Source organism: Drosophila novamexicana, unplaced genomic scaffold, assembly GCF_003285875.2.
Source record: "Drosophila novamexicana strain 15010-1031.04,08,12 unplaced genomic scaffold, DnovRS2.1 tig00004560-arrow-pilon, whole genome shotgun sequence".
Lineage (NCBI taxonomy): Eukaryota > Metazoa > Arthropoda > Insecta > Diptera > Drosophilidae > Drosophila > Drosophila novamexicana.
The window spans coordinates 698,155-718,064 of record NW_020825054.1 but is presented as its reverse complement, the minus strand read 5'-3'; the positions used below and the strand labels follow the sequence as shown (position 1 = coordinate 718,064).

At 40.7% G+C, this 19,910-nt stretch overlaps 5 protein-coding genes across 6 annotated transcripts; 2 read left to right on the top strand and 3 right to left on the bottom strand.

Moving 5' to 3' along the window:
- Positions 1-23: 23 nt before the first annotated feature.
- LOC115770715 (methyltransferase-like protein 23) lies at positions 24-1,166 on the bottom strand. Its single transcript, XM_030716115.1, has 3 exons — positions 956-1,166; positions 726-892; positions 24-667 (listed from the first exon to the last, which is right to left on the bottom strand). Exons 2-3 carry the CDS (start codon positions 873-875, stop codon positions 50-52), a joined length of 768 nt encoding a protein of 255 aa, XP_030571975.1. The 5' UTR covers positions 876-892; positions 956-1,166; the 3' UTR covers positions 24-49.
- Positions 1,167-1,437: 271 nt separating this feature from the next.
- On the top strand, positions 1,438-4,691 carry LOC115770802 (inhibitor of nuclear factor kappa-B kinase subunit beta). Its single transcript, XM_030716224.1, has 6 exons — positions 1,438-1,611; positions 2,028-2,294; positions 2,395-3,593; positions 3,659-3,837; positions 3,904-4,320; positions 4,383-4,691. The coding sequence occupies exons 1-6, from the start codon at positions 1,500-1,502 to the stop codon at positions 4,414-4,416; spliced, it is 2,208 nt and encodes a 735-aa protein (XP_030572084.1). The 5' UTR covers positions 1,438-1,499; the 3' UTR covers positions 4,417-4,691.
- Positions 4,692-5,307: 616 nt separating this feature from the next.
- Positions 5,308-6,358, top strand: LOC115770805 (protein takeout). The gene is made up of 3 exons (XM_030716228.1): positions 5,308-5,465; positions 5,519-5,893; positions 5,953-6,358. The coding sequence occupies exons 1-3, from the start codon at positions 5,369-5,371 to the stop codon at positions 6,261-6,263; spliced, it is 783 nt and encodes a 260-aa protein (XP_030572088.1). The 5' UTR covers positions 5,308-5,368; the 3' UTR covers positions 6,264-6,358.
- A 35-nt stretch (positions 6,359-6,393) lies between these two features.
- Positions 6,394-8,580, bottom strand: LOC115770804 (protein takeout). The gene is made up of 3 exons (XM_030716226.1): positions 8,371-8,580; positions 6,912-7,152; positions 6,394-6,846 (listed from the first exon to the last, which is right to left on the bottom strand). Exons 1-3 carry the CDS (start codon positions 8,483-8,485, stop codon positions 6,408-6,410), a joined length of 795 nt encoding a protein of 264 aa, XP_030572086.1. The 5' UTR covers positions 8,486-8,580; the 3' UTR covers positions 6,394-6,407.
- A 3,250-nt stretch (positions 8,581-11,830) lies between these two features.
- On the bottom strand, positions 11,831-18,614 carry LOC115770770 (GATA-binding factor A). 2 transcript variants are annotated; one of them, XM_030716183.1, is made up of 4 exons: positions 18,588-18,614; positions 14,296-14,895; positions 13,962-14,232; positions 11,831-12,876 (listed from the first exon to the last, which is right to left on the bottom strand). In XM_030716183.1, exons 1-4 carry the CDS (start codon positions 18,612-18,614, stop codon positions 12,203-12,205), a joined length of 1,572 nt encoding a protein of 523 aa, XP_030572043.1. In that variant the 3' UTR covers positions 11,831-12,202. The 2 variants fall into 2 exon arrangements, with proteins under 2 accessions (XP_030572043.1, XP_030572044.1); XM_030716184.1 differs by having other exon boundaries at positions 14,305-14,895.
- Positions 18,615-19,910: the final 1,296 nt, after the last annotated feature.

The window sequence follows — 19,910 nt, the reverse complement described above, 5'->3', positions numbered from 1 at the left end:
CCCGCGCATTAAAAACCAACTTTATTCTGGTTAATTTTTTGTTTATTTTTTACTCCACTAAGTCACCCACGTGTTGTGGCTCGATGAGCGTTATCTCTAGCAGGTGTATCGTGTGTCCACCCATGTATTCAAGCAAATCCACGCCGGACTGCTTGCCAATATCATCCATATTTATGCTCGATGCATGTAGTTTCCATTTCTTAAGTAACGCTTCTATTGACCAATCCGCGCTGCGCTCCTGGTATGTGAATATAAATTTCGCTCCACGATTGCGCTCCAACAGGAACGCCACAGTCACAATGATATCCTCAAATACGCTGGGATCGTAGAAGCAATCTGCCGCTATTATAAGGTCCAATGCGGGCAGCCGAAAAACGCTATTTAGCAACAGCCCCCAGCTTAGACCAACGACGTCAATGTCAACGCCTGGTTGCAATTGATTGGCTAGGCAGGATTTGCGTATGTGCGCTAGGGATTTGGGTAGAATACAATTGTCGCTGAGCACCACCTGAGCACCGCATTTGGCAGCCAGTATGCCGGGCAATGCAGTTCCAGCACCAAGTTCTAATATGCGCTTGCACGCAAGTGTTTGCCGACGCTCCCAAAGGAAGTAGGCGAGAACTGGGGCGCTGGGCCAGGTATAAAATGAGTAGGCTCCCTGTAGAATCTATATTTATACAGTTATTAAAAAACATTTGCTTGCAATGTTAATCTTTTTTATTTACCTCTGGTATTCTAATTTCTAGACGATCTACGGTTGTATCACCGCCGCCTCCAACGCTGCAGCTGAATACAAATTTGCGAATGTGCTCGGCGGTAGCTGTGGAAGCCACAATATCACTGTCGTCGCTGCTGCCGTTCATGTGAAAACGCATTTTTACACAAGCGGACGCTTTAAAAATGTTTTTTTATTTACAAATGGCCCTAACAACATTCAACACTTTTTGTTTACAACCTGTTTGCCAGCACTTTAGAGATGAGCACAAATCGTGTGAGCCACATTGGCGTCCCGCGTCGACCGCTGTTCCCAAGTAACACTTACACAGTCATAAGATGTGAGAAGAATAATTTGTATAAAGAATATAAAGAACATTGTCCTCAATTTGGCAAATTATTTGAAGTTATGCCTATAAAATACATTTTAAAACTGACAGAGCAGAGTAAAGTATCTGAAAACCTACAATATATTCATTACATGTTATATGTAAGTCATTAAATATCATTTTTTTAGTATGTTTTGTTTCTAATAATAATTATTAATTAGATGTATATAAGGTACGATTTGAAATTTCGAGTCCTGGGTGTTATAGCGTTTAAGTATTACTGTAACCGCGTGTCACACTTCAATTCGCAACTTCGCCCATCTCTAGATACAATCGATAACCGATAAATTAACTCTTGATAATTGTAGTTCAATACAACATCGAATTAGACCTGTTGCAAATGGGCTGTCGCTATTAATAAGTTGCCGGAAAATTGTATATTATAATAATATCGGCATGCATCAAAACGCGTTGCGCGTGGGTAACTGGGAGCTGAAGGGCATTCTGGGACAAGGTGGCTTTGGTGAAGTTAGGCATTGGATAAATCGCACAACAAACCAGGAAATAGGTAAGCGGAATATGTGTACGTGATTTCGTACAAAAATTATATACCTTTGCATATAGTATATATATGCACATACATACATCAATGCATACACGCGCCCAATACTAATGCACACATGAAGTGCAAGCCGATTCCTAGAATTCGCTGATTCAAAAATTAGTTTGTTTATTTGTTGCTGTGTTTGTGTTTGCCTCTTTGTCTCTCTCTCTCTCTCTCTTTCTTTCTCGCTTCCTCTGTCTTCGCCTCTTTTTTTTTTAATGTTAGTGTTTGAGCTGATAAGTCTGTGAAGGAAACCGGGAGAATAGACCTTACGAATCTTAAGTTGCTGCCGATGCGCTGAGTCAGCTTCGAAACTACGTTTTATTTTAAGCAGCGGCGGATATGCTTGACGCTTTTTAATAGTTTGTTAATCTTAACAGCCACCAAGCACATCAAGAAGCACATAAAGGATGAAACAAGCGCTGATCAGCAGCGTACTCTGATAAACCGATGGCAGCAGGAGCTTAAATGGACACTTCAGTTTCAGATGCCCTTCATTGTCGCCGGCGTTAGATTGGACGAGGATTCGGGGGGGTTCGTCAAGTATTTGAAAAGTCACCACATTTGGGACCTGCCAGTTATTATTCTTGAGTATTGCAATGGAGGCGATGTTCGCAGACTTCTTCAGAGACCGCAAAATGCTAACGGTGAGTCCCACCATAGGAAACTGCTTCTTTGGCTAGAGAAGCCAATATTATACATGGCTGTTCCGACGACTGCATGTTACAAACGTTTGACATTTTACAGGTCTTCTGGAGTTTGAAGTTCGCGAGATTTTAGGTGCCCTGCGACAAGCTGTTGATTTTTTGCACACGACCTGTAAAATCTGTCATCGCGATCTGAAGCCGGACAATATTGTGATACATCGACTACCCAATGGCCGTAAGCTCTACAAGCTGACAGATTTTGGTTTGGCGCGTGCTTCGCCGGAGAATACCATTCAGCAAAGCGTAGTGGGCACAAGACATTACTATGCACCCGAGGTGGTAGACACCGGCAAGTATAAGAACACGGCCGATTACTGGTCGATGGGGATCATTGCCTACGAGGTGGCGACTGGAGTGTTGCCATTTATACCCCACCAAAAAGCGTTCAATATCCATGTGAATCTTGAGAAGAAAAAGCGCGAGTGTATTGCAATAACAGAGAATCATTTGGAACCGAATAGCTTTCTCTTTCATACCCAGATACCCGTGGGTCATCACCTAAGCTTACCTTGGTTGGCACGACTGACAAGGTGGCTTCCGCTGGCCCTCGACTACAACTATTCACGACGTGGTGCTTTAGCGGCAACTGATGAAGTACAAAATGGATTACCAGGACCCGCCATATTCACAGAGATCGATCGTATGCTTAAGGTAACAGTACTGACGCTTTTTTTAGCGTGCAGCTTCAAACGCTTAGAATACGAAGTAACGCCCAGCACGACAATGGAGCAATTGGAAAGTTTTATTGAAAGAGAAACCGGATATAAAAGGCAGACCAATTACTATGTGTTACCCACGGGTCATCCACACAAACGCTTGACCAAGAGTACCATACCCATGGATCTCTATGTGGAAAAATGGTGCGATACAAGCGAAGAGTCACGGAATCCACCAGTCATGGTCTACATTTTTAACACCACGGAGAAGTGTCAATTTATGGAACCAAAAATGCCGAATGACCTTCAACATTTCATAACTTCTTCAAGCGATATGAAATTAGAAAAGTGGTTAAATGACCACCTGGTCTTGGAAATGCATCATGTGCTCAACAAGGAACATGATCTCGTAAGAATGCTACTATGTGGATTCAAGGAGTATGCATTGACTCTGGAGGACGAAATTCTCGAACTTCAGCCATTCGCTAAAGCTATAGAACAAGAAAAGGTCATGTGCTGCGGTGCCATACAGCAGTTTCAGCTACTGCTAACAGATGCACAAAAACAGCAAAAACTCTATTTGGTAAATACTGAAAAATAATTTCAATTTTATAATAAATAATGAATATCCACTGAATTTTTTCTTAGCCCAACAGTGGAGAGTGGCAATCCAATTTGATGAAAGTAAGCAAATATAAAGAAGTCATTACTTTTGTTGAAAAAGTCATAAATCATTATGAATCTACGTTGCGCGGAGTTCGCAGCGTCTGCATAACGGAGAGCCAAGAGATCAACGAGACTATACTTGGCAATGATATATATAAAATGTTCGTAAATAGTTATTTAATTTCTCCAATTTAGCAATCCTTGTTAACAATTTTCTTTTATTGCAGCAAAGATTTTCAGAGGAATTATCTTAACCGTGTTGACGCCATAACGTCCAAAGAGCTGGCTAATATAGCCATTAAATTTGCCCAAGCACGTCACGCTTTTATCGAAGACAAAAAATTAAAACATTTTCGCGATAGCACAAACTATCTGCATCTGCGCTATTCGAAATTAAAAGATACTCTAAATAATGCCCATGAGAATCTCATGGCGGTTCAACGTCAACTGCTGGCACAGCAATTGGAAATGCTGCCAAGTGCCCACCCAAAACAAGAGCAGCCCATGCATCAGCTAAATAACGCGATGAGCCGGCTGAGCTTTATTGTCGATAACGGCAACCACGAACCGGCTGCTAGTTTGGATGCTTTCGATAGTCTGTCCGCCGAGAATGTGATTGCCAAGGCGTTGAGCATCACCCAACTGTATGTAAGGCGATCTTGGTGTAGTGAGTACAATTAATAAGATACCCAACATATTATTTCAGGTTTGAGAGTGAGATGGACATCGATCGGGATTAGCTTCCTTAAGCATAAAGTGCCTTCAATATTACTGTTTGATATTAACTTAAGTCAGCAATACTTTTTATACTTAGCTACAATGCTTTAATTTGTTACATTTTATAACTGTAATTCGCAGTTGATTCAGTTTTTTTTAATTTGTTATAATTTGAGTCTGGCTCTTGTTGAACAAGCTTTATTTTAATTTAATTACGCATGCTCCACGTTTTAAGTTTGTTTATTATGTATATGAATTTATGTATGTGCGCTATTTGTTTCATTATAACGTTTAACTTCAATATTATTATAAAATATATATACTTTCATATCATTTAATGTTTTGGTTTTATTTTTATAATATCCGGTTGGCTGTGAAACATGATATTCTCGAACTAATTATATTTATTCACTTGGCAAACAATTATTTCTATTTAGTGGTAAACAGCAAGTCTGTTTTGATTTGTATATATCAGAAGTTTCCCAGAATTGAACTAGTTGTAATTTTGCGGCGAATTATTAAAAAAATCGTTATATTAATATACTAGGACAGAAATTGGAGAACAAGTTTCTCTTTTTGAATAAAAATTTTAAACATTGTTTATCTTCTACTTGACTTATAATCTTTTCGAGTCGGATTGGCTATATACATAAATTCTCTAATATGTGTGCATATCAATGGAGTTATATGAGTAGCTAAGCGTTATTCAGATGTACATATTGAGATGTATATATGTGAGTAGAGAAGAGCAACTCGTCTGGAAAACATCTGTGTTGGTGCGGCTTCGCAAATTTGCTGAGGATTGCAATGTCACGGAAAATTGCAAGTCTGGCAAAACTCAATGCGTCAGCTTCTGGCCAGCCGTTGGCTTCGCTCAGCTATAAAAGCAATGGAACAGCCGTTGCAATAAACAGTATACACTCGACTCCAGTGAGAAGTAAAGCAAAATTGATCCACAGCCAAGGCAGCCAACAAATGGAGAGAAACCTATTAATTACCCTCGTGCTGGTGGGGCTTACGCTTCAGGCAACCCAAACATTGGCCAAGCCCAAAGGAAAGTCGAGCAAATTGCGTAAGTATAAGCGATTTGTGTGGTCTTTTTCCAGTGATTCTAGCCATTTGCAGCTGCCTTTCTCAAGGTTTGTCATCGTGACTCTCCGGATTTAAATGTGTGTGCTCGTGAATCCTTTGAATCGCTCGAGCCGCGCCTGATGGACGGCATACCGGAACTTTACATACCGCCCATGGAGCCATTGCGTGTGCCCGAAATCAAAATGGACCAGGACTCCGGCGCCATTTATCTTCATTCGATGTATAAAAATGTAAAGATATCGGGCATATCGAAGCATACGCTAAACAATTTGTCCATCGATCCAAGTCAATTGAAGTTTACGCTGTCGTTGACCTTTCCCAAGCTAAAATTGGAATCGGAATACAGCATAAAGGGCAAGATCATGATGATGCCGATGCTCGGCGATGGAAACTGTCAAGTTGAACTAAGTAAGTTGGAGCGAACAATTGTTAACTGAGTTGCTTTTAATACCGATGTCCTTTACCAGCGAATATTACAATGGCAACGGAGCTGTTTGGCGAGGAGTATATGAAAAATGGTGCCAGCTATTTGAGGATCAAAGACATAAAGGTCAAGTATGATCTGGCGAATGTGCACATGCAGCTGGATAATCTCTTCAATGGCGACAAGGCGCTGGGCCAGCGTATGAATGATTTCCTCAATGAGAACTGGAAATCGCTTTCCGATGAGGTCCGTCCGTTGATGATCAAGGCCCTGGTGGATATCCTACGCGCCTCCATCGACAAATTGTTCGAAGCGTTCAGCTACGACGAACTGTTGCCCACAATGAAACAGTGAGCAGTAAACACAAAGTTTAAATAAACTATAGATTTAATCGTAGGTAGGTAGTAAAAACATTAAACTACAAGTAGCAACAAAAATGATTGCAAAATAAATTATATTTATAACAAAATCCCCTAAACTCACTTGTGGCTCATGTTCTCAGAGCAGCCACAGCTTGGTGGGCATCTTGGAGAACACATTGTTCCACAGGCCATGAAAAATATCGGCTAGCCCCAGCTCTAAATCAGGTCGCAGCTCTGCTATGACTTCGTTACCGTTCTGATTGAGGAACGCATTAATGGACGCGGCCAAGATCTCGTTGCCGTTGAATAGATTCTTTAAATGAATGCGCATGGCGCCCACCTGAAAGTTAACTTTCATCTCATCGATATGTATTATCTCATCCCCAGTTAGGGTCTCATTGTGGAGCGAGATCTTTGTGTAGACGGCTGTATGCACATTTTTCAGCGCCATGGCTACATCTCCACTGCCAACCAGAGGCAAGAGCAGTATGTTACCCTTTAGATTGTATTTTGCTCTTATGCGCAGGCGTGGTAGCTCCAGCTCAAAATTTAGCTGACGTCGCGCCAGATCCAAACTATCAAAAATATAATTATTGGCATCATTTGATTGCCAATTTGATACGACCTTGCATCTACTCACCTTGCACGCCGGACTGTCGCATTTGAGGGTCCACGTATGACAAGATTTTGAAAGCCGCCGGAAAGAACCAAATTTCCGCTGCCCTTCGAAACAGATACCTGATCAATGTTCAGCGGCTCGAAGCTCTTCACACCAATCTCTGGTATGCCAGCGGCCAGTGCAGGAAAGCAGCCCTCAAACAATTGGCGGAAGCATTTGTTCTCATTGGGATTGGAGCGCTTACAGGTTTGTAACCACGGTGCTGCGCAAAATAATACGAAAATATTTTTACATTTGAATTAAGTAAATTTACTTTAAATATTCAATTTAAAGGGTATTCACGATTTGTGATTTCCTAGATATATAAACTAACAAAAAACCCATGCATTCAAATTTGTGCTAAATTTACTAACTTTCGCGTTGGCATATGTTTGAAAATAAGAGTTCGGGCTGTTTACACATTTAGCGAACACGTCTAAAGAGTTAGCAAAGATTGCAAATTAAAAGCAAAACCTTCATATAAACATAATCATAAAAACAAGTAAGAGGTTCTAGTCGGGAGCTCCCGACTAGGGGGTACCCTGAACCCTCTTCTTCCAACATCAAATGCATATATATATTCCATTTTAGAAGCTATATGTCAAGTTTGGTGACTAGCTCTTATTATTTACCAAAATCGCCCAAAAAACAGGATATCGATATCAATTTTTATCGATTGATTTGAAACGGAGTAAGTTATCGATTATCGGAAACATGATCTGCGCAGGCACTAGGAGCACCAACATCTAAAATTTCAAGTCTCCAGCTCTTATAGGTTCTGAGATCCTTGCGTTCATACATACGGACGGACAGACAGACTGACATGTCTAGATCGACTCGGCTATTGGTGCTGATCAAGAATATATGTACTTTATGGGGTCGGAGATGCTTCCTTCTGCCTGTTACATACATTTGGATTTTGCATAAATACAATATACCCTTATACCAATTTTTAATGGGTTCAGGGTATAATTATGCTTACTTTACTAAATTCCAAGTGTGTTGAATAAATATTTGTAGGAAAATAAGGAATATAATAACAAAACCAATATCTTTTTTTCTATAAGCACAGATTAAAACTTTATACGGTTTGTTTAGATTTGCCTTATAAGTTTTTGTATATTTTGAAATTTTGGTTGGATTTTTGTAGGTACTCGTATTAGATCCAGTTTTCAGTTTGTTCACCTTCTTCAAACTCGACAACACTAACAGTTGCAGTTAAAAATATTTTAGTCATTCGCACTTCCGGCCTCGCACACAACAAGTCTCTTTATTAGTTGGTTCAGAGAGCACACAGAGCACAAAATATCAGGACGGTAACTTCCGCCAATTTAACTCTTTTTCTTTCAACTCAATTTAAACTTTGTTATGTTTTAGTTTAACCTGGTATCGATTTAATTCCCTATATTTATTTATTTATTTTCTATTATCCAATACTCACGTCTCTCCTGCAGTGGTGGCTTATCGTTTACAATTTCCCGGGTATAGGCAGTTGCACTTGGTATTAGATAAATGATACCGATAACACATAAGTTCCAGTTTGCTGTATGAAACATGCTTAACCACAAAATTATCCTGGCTGAAATAGCTTCCTTTATTTCTTAAATCAGCGTTTCAAAATCTATTTTTGAAAACTTGTCCGTTGTTGGCGTCCGTTGTCGGCAACGTTTCAAACCGAATTGCTGCGGCTGCCATGTGAAATGTTGTACGAAACCATAACATTAGTTTTGTGTGCAGTGTGGTTGTTGTGTGGCCAGCAGCGACCACTTTTTGTACACTTTTTGTTTACATTTGCACTTGTACTAGAGATTCCGCAACCCGTCGCTGCAGCAGCCCAAAACGGAATCCAAACTCGAACTCGACCCGTTTACACCCGCTTCCAACTGACCGCTGGAAACGTGGACGGTTGGGAGAAATGTCGTTTAATTGCTGTGATACCCTACAGTTGCTTGGGTAGCCATATAAAGCAAAAGCTGTTGATCCAAAATAACCAACAACAAATTAAATATATTTGTTTATTATTTATTTTTTAATATATTTATAGCGGAGACTTGTTTATGGTAAGCTAGAAGAGAAGTTTTATATTACAATATGAAAATGAAAGTGTGCATAGCATAATAATAACAATAATAATAATAAGCAAATTAATATATTGATTGATATTATTTCTTTCAAGTTTCTTAGAAGATCTCACATTTTGTTGCTCTGCATGAGGCTTAAAAATTAGAGTTAGTTTAATTACTCATGTTTTGATTTAATGATAGTATTTCAATTTAAATGTAGCGCACTCGACTAAGGCGACCATCATATTCGCTTTTAATCAACCAATTGTTGTTTTAATATTTGGATTTTTATTTTGTTTTGAATTGTACTTTCGTTCATTGCGTATACGCCACCAACTTGTTTTTTTTTTTGTTTATTGCGCCATACAAGACCTCCCGCTCGCCCGCTGCTGTGGCCGTGCCCCGCAACTGCCCTCGCGCCAGCTCCACTGAAGTTGTTCACCTGTTGACTACTTCTGGTATTACGCAGACAGCGCCACCGTAAGGGGAGACTCATTCGACGTCACACTGTGCTTGCCGCTTCACTGTCATGGGTGTTGCTTTGGTTTGGCTTGGGTTCGGTTGGGATTTGGCTTTGGGTTGGTTTGCTTCGTGCTTCATTGGCTCTACGGTTGCCTCCTCGGCCGGTTGCAAGTCTTTTGTTATGCAGTCACTTAAATTAACATTGTGCCCGATTATTTTGCTTTATCTTTGCCGATGCTTAAGATAAAATGTTGGCGTTTAAAAACATTAATATGCATGGGTCAGGTGTATGATTGAGTGTGTGTGTGTTCATTGTTGCATGTTCAGACCCAGACCCCCTGGCAAGGTTGGGATTGCGACAATAGACAAGTAGCTTTTTTCCCAAACATTCACCATTATGACAACATCTCTTCTTTACTCTCTAAATGCACCATCGCGTGCGGAAATTACCAAATTAGCCGACTGCTGTAACAATTTTTGTAATATATTTTTTGTAAGTTTTGTGTCCAGCCTCCATTGCGTTATCGCTGAAAATTATGGTCGCTTCCTTACCGGCTGCAAAATCAAAACTGTCATTACAGGCACGTCAGCTAGCATTAATAAAAAACTAAAAAGGGTTTCCCGTTTATTGCGCAACATTTATTTTAATATATTTACAAGATCGTCCGTTGTTTATTTTTATGTTTTTTTTTTTTATTGCGTTCCAATTGGGTCTTGGCGAATATTTTTATTGTACTGCATTTCGCAGCTGCATAGATATTATTTTTATGTCAAATTTATTTTGCTTTCAAGTGATGTAATTGTTCGATTTACCTTTTTTTTGCAATGTCATACTAATGTTTTTTATGTCTACAAACTAAATTACAAACATTTAAGAAAACCCAAACTGACTGCTTTATATATGTAAATAGCGAAAACACATGCATGCCTCAGTATTGCTTTTTGGGTTCAATAGCTTCGGCTCGGCCAATTTAATTGGATATTTATATGCAGAGTAGATGACATGAATGTACGTTATAATACCAAACGCCTATCGTGGGTGCCAAAAGTCGACATTGACCGATTAAAGTACCAGCAAATATATTGTGAAAAGTCCATTAAATAATTGAACTGTAATTTACGAGAATTTCATGAAAAAATAAATTAAAATTTTTGAAAAACAATTTAAATCTCTCCTCTTCATCGGCGCCCATCAAAATAAATGACAGACTCAGCTGCAGTACTGGGAATCTTATATTTACGACATCAAACATTCGGTATCAGATAAAAGTTTAAAGTTAACAAACCAAATAGTTTATCAACATACTTTGGTATATGTGGGGCATATTAATTATACCCTGAAACCATTAAAAATGGGTAAAAAGGGTATAATGTATTTGTACAAATGTATGTAACAGCCAGAAGGAAGCATCTACATAAAGTATATTTTTTCTTGATCAGAATCATTAGCCGAGCTGGTCCGTCCGTCCGTATGTATGAACTCAAAAATCTCAGAACCTATAATAGCTAGAGACTGACATTTTAGCTGTGGGTCCTCCTAGTGCCCGCGCAGATCGAGTTTGTTAGTGTTATTCGATGTTACTCTGTTTCCAAGCAATCAATAAAAATCTATATCGAATTCCTGTTTTTTTTTTTAGTTCATTCGGTAAATAATAAGAGCTAGAGTCATCAAATTGATATGTTGCTTTCAGAATAGTATCAAGTGTTTTTTATTTTATAGCTATCGCCACCTCCCCACTACCATCAATATACAAATATTCTATGGCACAGTAAGAAGTACAGTAGAACATTTCATCAAGATCGGCTAAGAAACACAAACGTTATTAAAGGAAACGTGCTTTGATGGTGGTGTGTATAGATGTTTGTTGTGAGCTTAAACCCTGCAGAGGAAGTTGTTTTTTTTTCTTTTTTACTGGTGGGACTGTTAAGTAGAGTTGGCAGTGTGTGATGCGGTCAGTTATAAGCTCGAACCCTGCTAAGGGAACTTTTTTTTTAATTTAGCTGCATTAGATGTTGCAATAAAAGGGTTCAGAGTATCCTCTAGTCCGGAGCTTCCGGAGCTTAGATTTAAATGATTTTTTTTAAAGGCCTTTGATTAAATTCCACGTATAACTGTCAAGTATTGAATGTGGAAGGTGCTTAAAATATCTGGAAAACGCGATTTTACCGAAATTGTAATTGAAACATTCTAAGTACAGAAAATGTATATAGCATACTTTAAGGAGCACGCAATCTTGTTGTGATTTCCTTTAAAGCATACCTTTCGGCGCCCACTAAAATATGTGTCTTATTGTGACCCAACCAAAACAAATCGTAAAATGTATCTTTTAAATTAATATTATTTATTTAAATGGTAATATGCATTGACTTATAAGAAATTCTACCTAACATATGGCTAAATGATCTATGATTGGGTGCGCATTGTGTTTGATATGGATGATTTATGCTAGTTAGAGAAAGAGGTTAATGCAAACACTTTACACATTGGTGTATAAAAATAAGCCTTAGCCTAACTGGAGACTTACGAAGTGGTTAAGGGATACGGAACAAGGCGATAAACAAATATTTGTACAAAACTTTCGTGCAGTTATTTACAAGCCATAAAAAACTAATTGCAACTTATGTAAAACTAGTTCAAAAGTCTTTTCAATACCATTCCAACGAGGCTCCAACGAAGGTGTCTGTAGTACGCTGTGTGTGTTGTGGAGAAGAGATCACAGTGCCCGCCGTCACCGCCGCCGCCGCCGCTCAGGACGTCGCCATCAGCTTGGCGGCCTGGATGACATTGTGCTGATGATGGTACCCAGCCAGATCGCTGGTCGCCCCACCAGCCATTGCCGAGGAGGCGGCTCCACCCAGGGCCCCAAACGAGGCCCCGAAATAGCAGTTGTTCACATAGTCATAATTGGTGGCACTCGCCTCCGTTTTGACGCCATATGCCGCGGCTGCTGCGGCCGCGTGTATGTGGTGATGAGCCGCCGCTGCATGGTGTCCATGCGAGCTGCTCGCCGCGGCGGCGGCGTGTAAATGATGGTGTTGATAGTGAGGCGAGGGCGTGCCATTGCTTAGTGTGGGCGTGTCTGCGGCATTGCTGCTGTGCGTCGTGTACGCGGAGGCAGCGGAGCTGCTGCTGGGCGTGTACAGCTGCGAGCCGGCTCCATGCAACTGCCTGGCACTCAGCTGGGATTGGTGGCTGAGGTGTTGGTGCTGCGACTGCTGCTGTTGCTGCTGTTGTTGCTGCTGGTGCTGCTGGGCGTAGTGTGGAAAGCATTGCTGATGTGACGGTGCCGACTGCTGCTGCGGCTGCTGGCTGTGGTGCTGCCCCATTAGGCTGCTGACCGCACTGCCGGCCAGCGAGCTCTTCAGATCCGTATGCAACTTGTTGAGACTGTGTCGTTCCAGGCTAAGCGTGGGCTTGAGATCTGCAAGTTAGAGAGAGAGAAAGGCATCATGAGAAATGCAAAAATTTAATCAATAAGTAAAGGGGATAAAATATAGCTTATGGCTGTCCAGTTATAAGCATAAGGCTACAAGCTGATTGTGTTTTACCGAACCGGTTTTAGCCGCGAATTACATTGCATTTAACCAACAATCGAAGCAAATAATTTTCCCAAACAAACAATCCGAGCCTTACCCCAAGTTGGATTATTGATGTGTTTATGTATGAATGTGTGTATGTATCTGTGTATGTATATTTCAATATCGAAATCCTGCTTTTTGGCCAAATCTGTTTCTGTTAAGGGCTTCTATAATAATAACATATTCAGATCAAGTATCTTACATTTTATAGCTACCACCACCATTAAAATGCGTGTCTTTTTATATCCTTACAGAGGGTTATATAACTTTGTCGTGAAATGTGTAACGAATAGAAGGAGACATCTCCGAACCAATAAATATTAGTATCAACAGCCGAGTGTCCGTTTGTATCTATGCGAACTTTGAAAAAGTCCCTCTTTCTGTTATACGCAGTAAATATATCGAAACCGGCTGAATCGGACCACTATATCATATAGCTGCCAAAGAAACGATCTTTCACTCCTTACTAGAACACTTACTTTTAGGATTTAACTTACAGGATTTAATTCTCAGATAATATTATATAATAATGTGTTATCAAGTTCTGTTGCCAATCTATTAAGCCTTACCTCATTATAATTTCATCTCTTGCACTTTAACTCTCCCTCTCTTTATCAGTATTCTCTTTTAATGTATTTCTTCTACTTTCTTCTGCTTTTAATCAAACCCTCTACTTCTTTTGTTTTTTAAATAATGTGTTAGTATAAAAGTCTTAAAAATTAATAAATTTTAAGATGTATTTAAGAGCCAAAACCGAAGGCGAGGTTCGGGACATGAACCGGAGCCACTGCACATATCTAGAATATCTAAATCTTTTGTATATAGAGTAACACTTAAATTTGCACAAGTATGATATAACTATTTTGTTTTGGACATTTTTAATCTGTACCGGGTATGTACAGCGAATTACACGATTCTGCTGGCTTACCATGCTCTTCCTTGCAGTCCTTGATGGTCTCCGTGGTAGAGCCCGATCCCGAACCAGTTCCCGCTGTGGAGCCACTGCCTGTTTTCTTGGGCTTTCGCTTGCGCGTCTGGATGCCATCCTTGCGCATGGCCAGTGGCCGATTGACGCCGTGTAGCTTGAAGTAGAGGCCACAGGCATTGCACACTGGCTCCCCATCGTTGTTGCGCCTCCAGAGCGTTGTGGTGCGAGTGCCACAGTTCGTACAGCACAAGCCTAGGCGACGCGTGGCGGTCTGTGGGTAACAAGCCGTAGATTAGTATAGATATGGATAATCACCGGAGTTGTGGCTACTCACTGCACTCACCAGTCGCTTGCTGGGCTTTATCAACGGCCGGTTCATGCCGTTCATCTTGTGATACAGTCCGCAAGCGTTGCAGAGATAGTGGCCGGTGCCGTCGCGTCGCCAGAGTGGTGTGGAGATGGCACCACAGTTGACGCATTCGCGCCCCTCTCCGAACTGAAAGTCCATGGCGCTCTCATAGGGGGAGGAGCGCTGAAAGCCAGTTGGATCGTAAGCGCTGCGCCAGGGCGCCATCATGACAGCTGCGTTCTGTGTATAGAACTGCGCCGGCAGCTGCGCATGCGCCGATCCAAAGCTATCCGTTGTCCAGGCATTCTGTGCCGCTGCGGCACTGCCGAAATGTGCCGCCACGTGGTTATATTGGCGATTGGAGGGCACATAGACGGGCGCATTGACCGCCTGCTGATGATGATAACCGGAGACGCTGGCAGCGCCCCCGGCAGCGGCCAAATCTGTGTAGGCGGCCGCTGCAGCGGCGCTGCTGCTGTGATACATCTTGGAACTGGCAGCGACGGCGGCGACCTGTAGCTGCACGTTGTGATAGTCGCCGCTCAACTGCGGATAGTCACGCGTTGACTGCTGATCCGAGGTCGACTGCAAAACAAATGACAAAATGCAACATATTAGACAAAAATAACAACTGCTTCTCTCTCCTGTCTGTCTTTCTCTCTTTCTCTCTCTATCCCTCTGCTGCCTCGTAACGGGCTTTTTCTCTATCTCAGTGCCACTCCCTCGCTCTTTGAGCGCGTTGCTCTTCGGTCTGCCAGGTGCTGCCATTGGGCGACACCCCCTTGCGAGTAGCCATTTTGGCTGCTGGCTCTTGCTGCAGTTCTTCGGATCTGCTGGGCCCCCTCACCACACACACGCACACACACACGGCCTCTCTTTCTCTCTCTCTCGCTCTCTCTCTTTGTGAGCAGAACTCGTTTTTTTCAACGGCGCCCTTTTATTCCATCTCAAATGAATGGCGCGCTGCATCTTCTGTGACTTGTCTCTATATCTTTGTGCATTTCCAGCACTTACAAATGAGTTTCTCCTGTATGCCGTGCGTAGGCTTCGCTCCGAATCTCCACAGCTTTGCACTTTCGTGTACATATATGTTAGTCTATACGTACGTGGGCATTGGAAGTAATTTCCTTAATGATGGCCATAAGTATTATATGGGTTGCATTATAAACACTATCAATATTATTATTCATAATTGTATTGATAGATAATCAAATTTAAGGGTGACATGAATTTATATATATGCTTTCCGTTCAGAGGCTTGGAGTCTGAAGAGGATAGGATTTTACCGCAGCAAGGGTTTTTATATAAGTGGAAAGTGTAAGAAAGAAGTCGTCTGCGTTTGCTTATAAACTGATAAATACCACAGTCCGACCTTCAGCATATCCATAACGTTAGCTTGAGATTCGAACTGCGATTCTTGCCTGAAGTGTATTTGTTTTCATTTTAGCCGGCACACTTTCAGATATTTAGATTTATGTAGCTAAAGTGAATTTCATATGCGTACACAACGCAAAAATTCGTTAGCATGAAAGCATCTCGAAATCATAAAAAAGGAGACACGAATATAGCTAGATGAAATACTTTCGATGTGCTTTATAGCCTCGAATGTATCTATATCCGTCTGCTGCAGATATTTGCACATTGTGTACATTTTCTTAAACTCTTTAATTACCCATTAATTTGGGCAAAGGTTGGGAGTAATATTTTTATAGTTTTTACATTTCAAACTTAAAAGATTAAAACAAAACGAGGTTTTATATTTTTATTTGCGTTTAAAAACGATCGTTTTGCATTTCCTCTTCACCTCTTCAGTTCCATTATGTTTCTTCACATTTGCATAGCTTTTATTAATCTGTTTTGTCCACTACAAACAAATTGTTCATTCAACATTTTTGCACCAAATGAAAAGCCTTCAAGTGCCGTAGTCTGATTTTCAATATGTTTTCCGCTTTCTGTGTTTTGTTGTTGCGGTTTTTTACAAAAGGTTCAATAACCAAAAGCAACGTCGAAATCTGTTTTTCACATCAATCTCAATTAAGGCGCCAATTGCATATTTTCTTATTTATTTATTTCGTTTATTCGCATTTGTGTATTCAAATGTGTATCTCTTACAGAGTTTGTGCTTACAAAATCCATTTGACGTCTTTATCTTATCCCAGAAATTTAATGCGATGATGTATGAACTTTTTAATTTCTGCCCATCTTTTCGAACGCAGCTGATTTCTTTCACATACGTTAGGACAAACCAGATGGCTGCCGGATTGAGTAGTGGGCAATTCGGACGCCTTACTTTACCTAGTAAATGTATAATAATTTTTGGGAAAATCTACGTAAGAACGTGAGGCATGACATAAATGTGAGAATTGAGTAATATTTTTTGTTAAATCGAGGAATTTCAGGAAACTCTTTTTAGCCGACGGCAAAGTGTATTTGTTCAATAAATCAATTTTAGTTATATATTTCCAATAGCTAAAAACAATGTGCGCAGTTCAAAACTTGTGTGTGAATTATATTCAAGAAAGTTTGAAAGCTCGAAATTTTTAAGGTTACATTTTTAATAACTGATTACTAAATTATTTCTATTTTTTTACAATGGGCAAAGAAAGCTGATTGTAACCCATTCTCCCATTCCCCCATTAGAAACAAGATCAATTGACGCACATTTTAACACAATTCCCGAAACGCCAAAGAAATGTGCAGCGTTCCACAAACGCATCTGATGAAAGGGGAAGAGAACAACAATTCCAGCCATCAAAGAGTTGACCACGCGTGCATAATGACGTCGCTCCCTTTAGAAGATCAGTCGATCAAAGAGAGCGCCGGCCGGTGCCAGAGCACGAAGCGGTGTCGGATCAAAGCAGCGGCGACCACACGAAAAATTGTCAACATGTTGCTGCCCTATGTATGGGAGCAGGGGTGTGAGGTGGATGCGTTTGGCCCAGCCAGGATCGAGATCGGCATGGAATCAGTTCAAGATCGCAGGCACTTCGAAGTGACTACAGAGGCGCTTTGGCGCTTATTAAAATGCGAGCCCAACAAAATAAAGGGCTAAGCCAAACTCAATGCCGTCGATGAAGAAGGTGAAGAAGAAGGCGGGGAATTCAAATAAAGAGCAATAAAAAATCAATTTAATAAAAATAAGGCACAGATCGGGAACTCGACTAGCGATCAACAGCAGGTCGGGAACGATGAGTAGAACGTTAATAATTTGTCACTGCAAATGAAGGAATAAAAACAAACAGAGAAAACCACTTGAGCGGCAGCCGAGTAAAGGAATAAAACCAACAAAAAAAAAAAAAAAACAAACAAGACAACACCGAAGAGGGCATCGGGAACACTTAGGATTAAAGCGGCGCTTTAAGTGGTTTTTTATAAGTCTCTCGGCTAAGGCCGTTGAAACCGGGTGCGCTCACTCACCCGGCCAGCGCCAGGTCTATGTTCAGAGGATCCTGTTTTAGGTACTCCTCTCTTCCCCCCACTTGAGCTGCACACACTTGACTCATTCATGGATGGATCGTTGCGGCTGGAATTGCAGTTCTCTTCATAGTTCTAACTAGCGGATGTCATCCAACGACTATAGAGTTTAGTTTTCCTGTAAACAACTGTGTTGGCTTATTGGCTTATTTGCATAGAGACATTAGAAACGATAAGTTTAAGCTGCAGGGCAAGCCAGACTTTTGTCAACAGAAATACTATTAACTTGGCAGCAGCACATAAAATAATAAAAGAAATATTTTCAATTTTAAATAAAAGCCTAAAGAACGAACGACTGCTTATGCATCTTATAAAATGGCTAAGGCTAAAAAAGAGCTATAAGAAATAGAAAAACCTCAAGAAGAATTATACTTTATAAACTGTATTTTTTGGTAAATTTAAATTTAAAATGATTTTCTAGGTAAACAATATGGGAATGTTTGGTCCTGGGATCTGTAATTACAAGCTTACTGGACTTGGACGTTGGGAAAAAGATGGCAAATAAACATATAGGTGATAAGGACGAATTTGAAGAATTAATGATAAACTCATTTTCATAAGTCTTTCTCTGGAAGAAACTTTAAATGCGTTTTATAATACTTGTAATATGAATAAGTGGATAGATACTGTCTCACTTTTTGAGCAATTTGCAAAACCTAATAGTTTTGTACATTCAGTTATTTTGAAGAGTCACGACTAAATCGAGGAGTTGAAATACAAATTTAAACAAATTATGATTTATTGTTGGGAAATAAAACGTGTATCGGATTATGCAAATGCTTAATGATAAAAGCTCAACTTACATCGCCATCACTTAGCAAAATGCCCATTATTTATTGATTTGACTTTTTGTACTGGTTTCTGTTAGGCAGCTTGTTTAAGGATTGATTTATCGTAACGCGGAATTGAAGTTCAAATTGTCACAACACAAATATATCACAGAAATGCAAAAATACGATATTAATTGCAACTGACTTGAAACTGTTCAAATTTGGCTACATTTGTTGTTATTATTAATATTGCTCGATCGATTGGGTTGAGCATTTAATGGACTTTGTTGTAAGCCTTTTGATTAATACGGCTAATAAAGCAATAAATATTCGAATTAATCCAGTTACGAGCACTTAACAGATTTGAGTTATTATGGCTTTTGTTGTTATTGTCTTTGTTGTTATTATTGTTGCTGTGGATCGCGGGCACAACGAACCGACTTCCTTGAGGCGTACAAACAAACTAAAAAACCGCCTCAAAGTAAACAAAAACTTAATCCCAAAAATCCAGTTTCAGTTCGGCGCTGCCGACGGTGACTGCGACGGCGACAGCGACGTCAACTTCTGCAGCGACCGAAAGCAGCGCCACGCAAAATCGAAGAGAAGTCAACGGCAAGCAACATAAAAAGTCAATTTCATCAATGGGCAGGCAACGCAGTCCGTTCCTCCGTCCCGCCGGCCACTCGTTGCCTCCGCGTGTCACTTGCAGGCGTCGCCTTCACACAAGACTCCGCGTGCAAGCGAGATGGAGACGACGCACAAGACTCCAGAGCGAGATGGAGATGCCGTTGGCTGAGTGACAGGTAAAAATTTGTAGGTGCATTTCAAATGCAGCTACTGCGACGCCGACTGCGCTGCCACGGCGCTGAACCTGCGACTGCGATCGAAACACACGAAATTAGTCAATTTCATGTAAGTCTTCGAAAATAATGCGCCGCACTTGAAACCGAAACAGGTTCCAGACCGAGCTACTTGCTCCTAGAACAGTAGGCACTCGAGTGCTTGAGTCTGCGTGAAAGTAATCCGCCTGCCGAGATCGATACCCGACCGGGCTTAGCTGCGCTCACCGTCCGTCTGTAGTGTCACCAGCTCGTTTCCCTGTAGCCGTATGTATCTGGGCGTGTGCAAGTGCCCAAACACTGTCCTTATAGGAAAGTGACCATGACAAAGATCGAAGGATCGCGAGAAAGATCAGAGAAAGATTTAATTAATTGACGCCCGTGTGTTTGTGTTGCCTTTAATGAGGGTCTATTTATTGTGATGTCGTTTATTGCAAAGTAGTAAGGGATATCAGGAGAGTAAGGGGTAAATGAGGAGAAGTACTTCTTGCTAATTTTCAGAAACATGTCACTAAAA

Excerpts from the sequence above, each read along its gene's own strand:
- LOC115770715 (XM_030716115.1), bottom strand. The coding sequence starts at position 875 with ATGCGTTTTCACATGAACGGCAGCAGCGACGACAGTGATATTGTGGCT. Across the intron at positions 668-725 it reads TAGAAATTAGAATACCAGAG|ATTCTACAGGGAGCCTACTC; the intron begins GTAAATAAAAAA and ends GTATAAATATAG.
- LOC115770802 (XM_030716224.1), top strand. The coding sequence starts at position 1,500 with ATGCATCAAAACGCGTTGCGCGTGGGTAACTGGGAGCTGAAGGGCATT. Across the intron at positions 3,838-3,903 it reads GGCAATGATATATATAAAAT|CAAAGATTTTCAGAGGAATT; the intron begins GTTCGTAAATAG and ends CTTTTATTGCAG. Across the intron at positions 4,321-4,382 it reads GCGTTGAGCATCACCCAACT|GTTTGAGAGTGAGATGGACA; the intron begins GTATGTAAGGCG and ends ATATTATTTCAG.
- LOC115770805 (XM_030716228.1), top strand. The coding sequence starts at position 5,369 with ATGGAGAGAAACCTATTAATTACCCTCGTGCTGGTGGGGCTTACGCTT. Across the intron at positions 5,466-5,518 it reads AGGAAAGTCGAGCAAATTGC|CTGCCTTTCTCAAGGTTTGT; the intron begins GTAAGTATAAGC and ends AGCCATTTGCAG. Across the intron at positions 5,894-5,952 it reads AAACTGTCAAGTTGAACTAA|CGAATATTACAATGGCAACG; the intron begins GTAAGTTGGAGC and ends GTCCTTTACCAG.
- LOC115770804 (XM_030716226.1), bottom strand. The coding sequence starts at position 8,485 with ATGTTTCATACAGCAAACTGGAACTTATGTGTTATCGGTATCATTTAT. Across the intron at positions 7,153-8,370 it reads GCCACCACTGCAGGAGAGAC|CACCGTGGTTACAAACCTGT; the intron begins GTGAGTATTGGA and ends TATTTTGCGCAG. Across the intron at positions 6,847-6,911 it reads GCGACAGTCCGGCGTGCAAG|TTTGGATCTGGCGCGACGTC; the intron begins GTGAGTAGATGC and ends TATTTTTGATAG.
- LOC115770770 (XM_030716183.1), bottom strand. The coding sequence starts at position 18,614 with ATGGGCATTTTGCTAAGTGATGGCGAT. Across the intron at positions 14,896-18,587 it reads TTTTGCTAAGTGATGGCGAT|TCGACCTCGGATCAGCAGTC; the intron begins GTAAGTTGAGCT and ends TTTGTTTTGCAG. Across the intron at positions 12,877-13,961 it reads GGACTGCAAGGAAGAGCATG|ATCTCAAGCCCACGCTTAGC; the intron begins GTAAGCCAGCAG and ends TCTAACTTGCAG.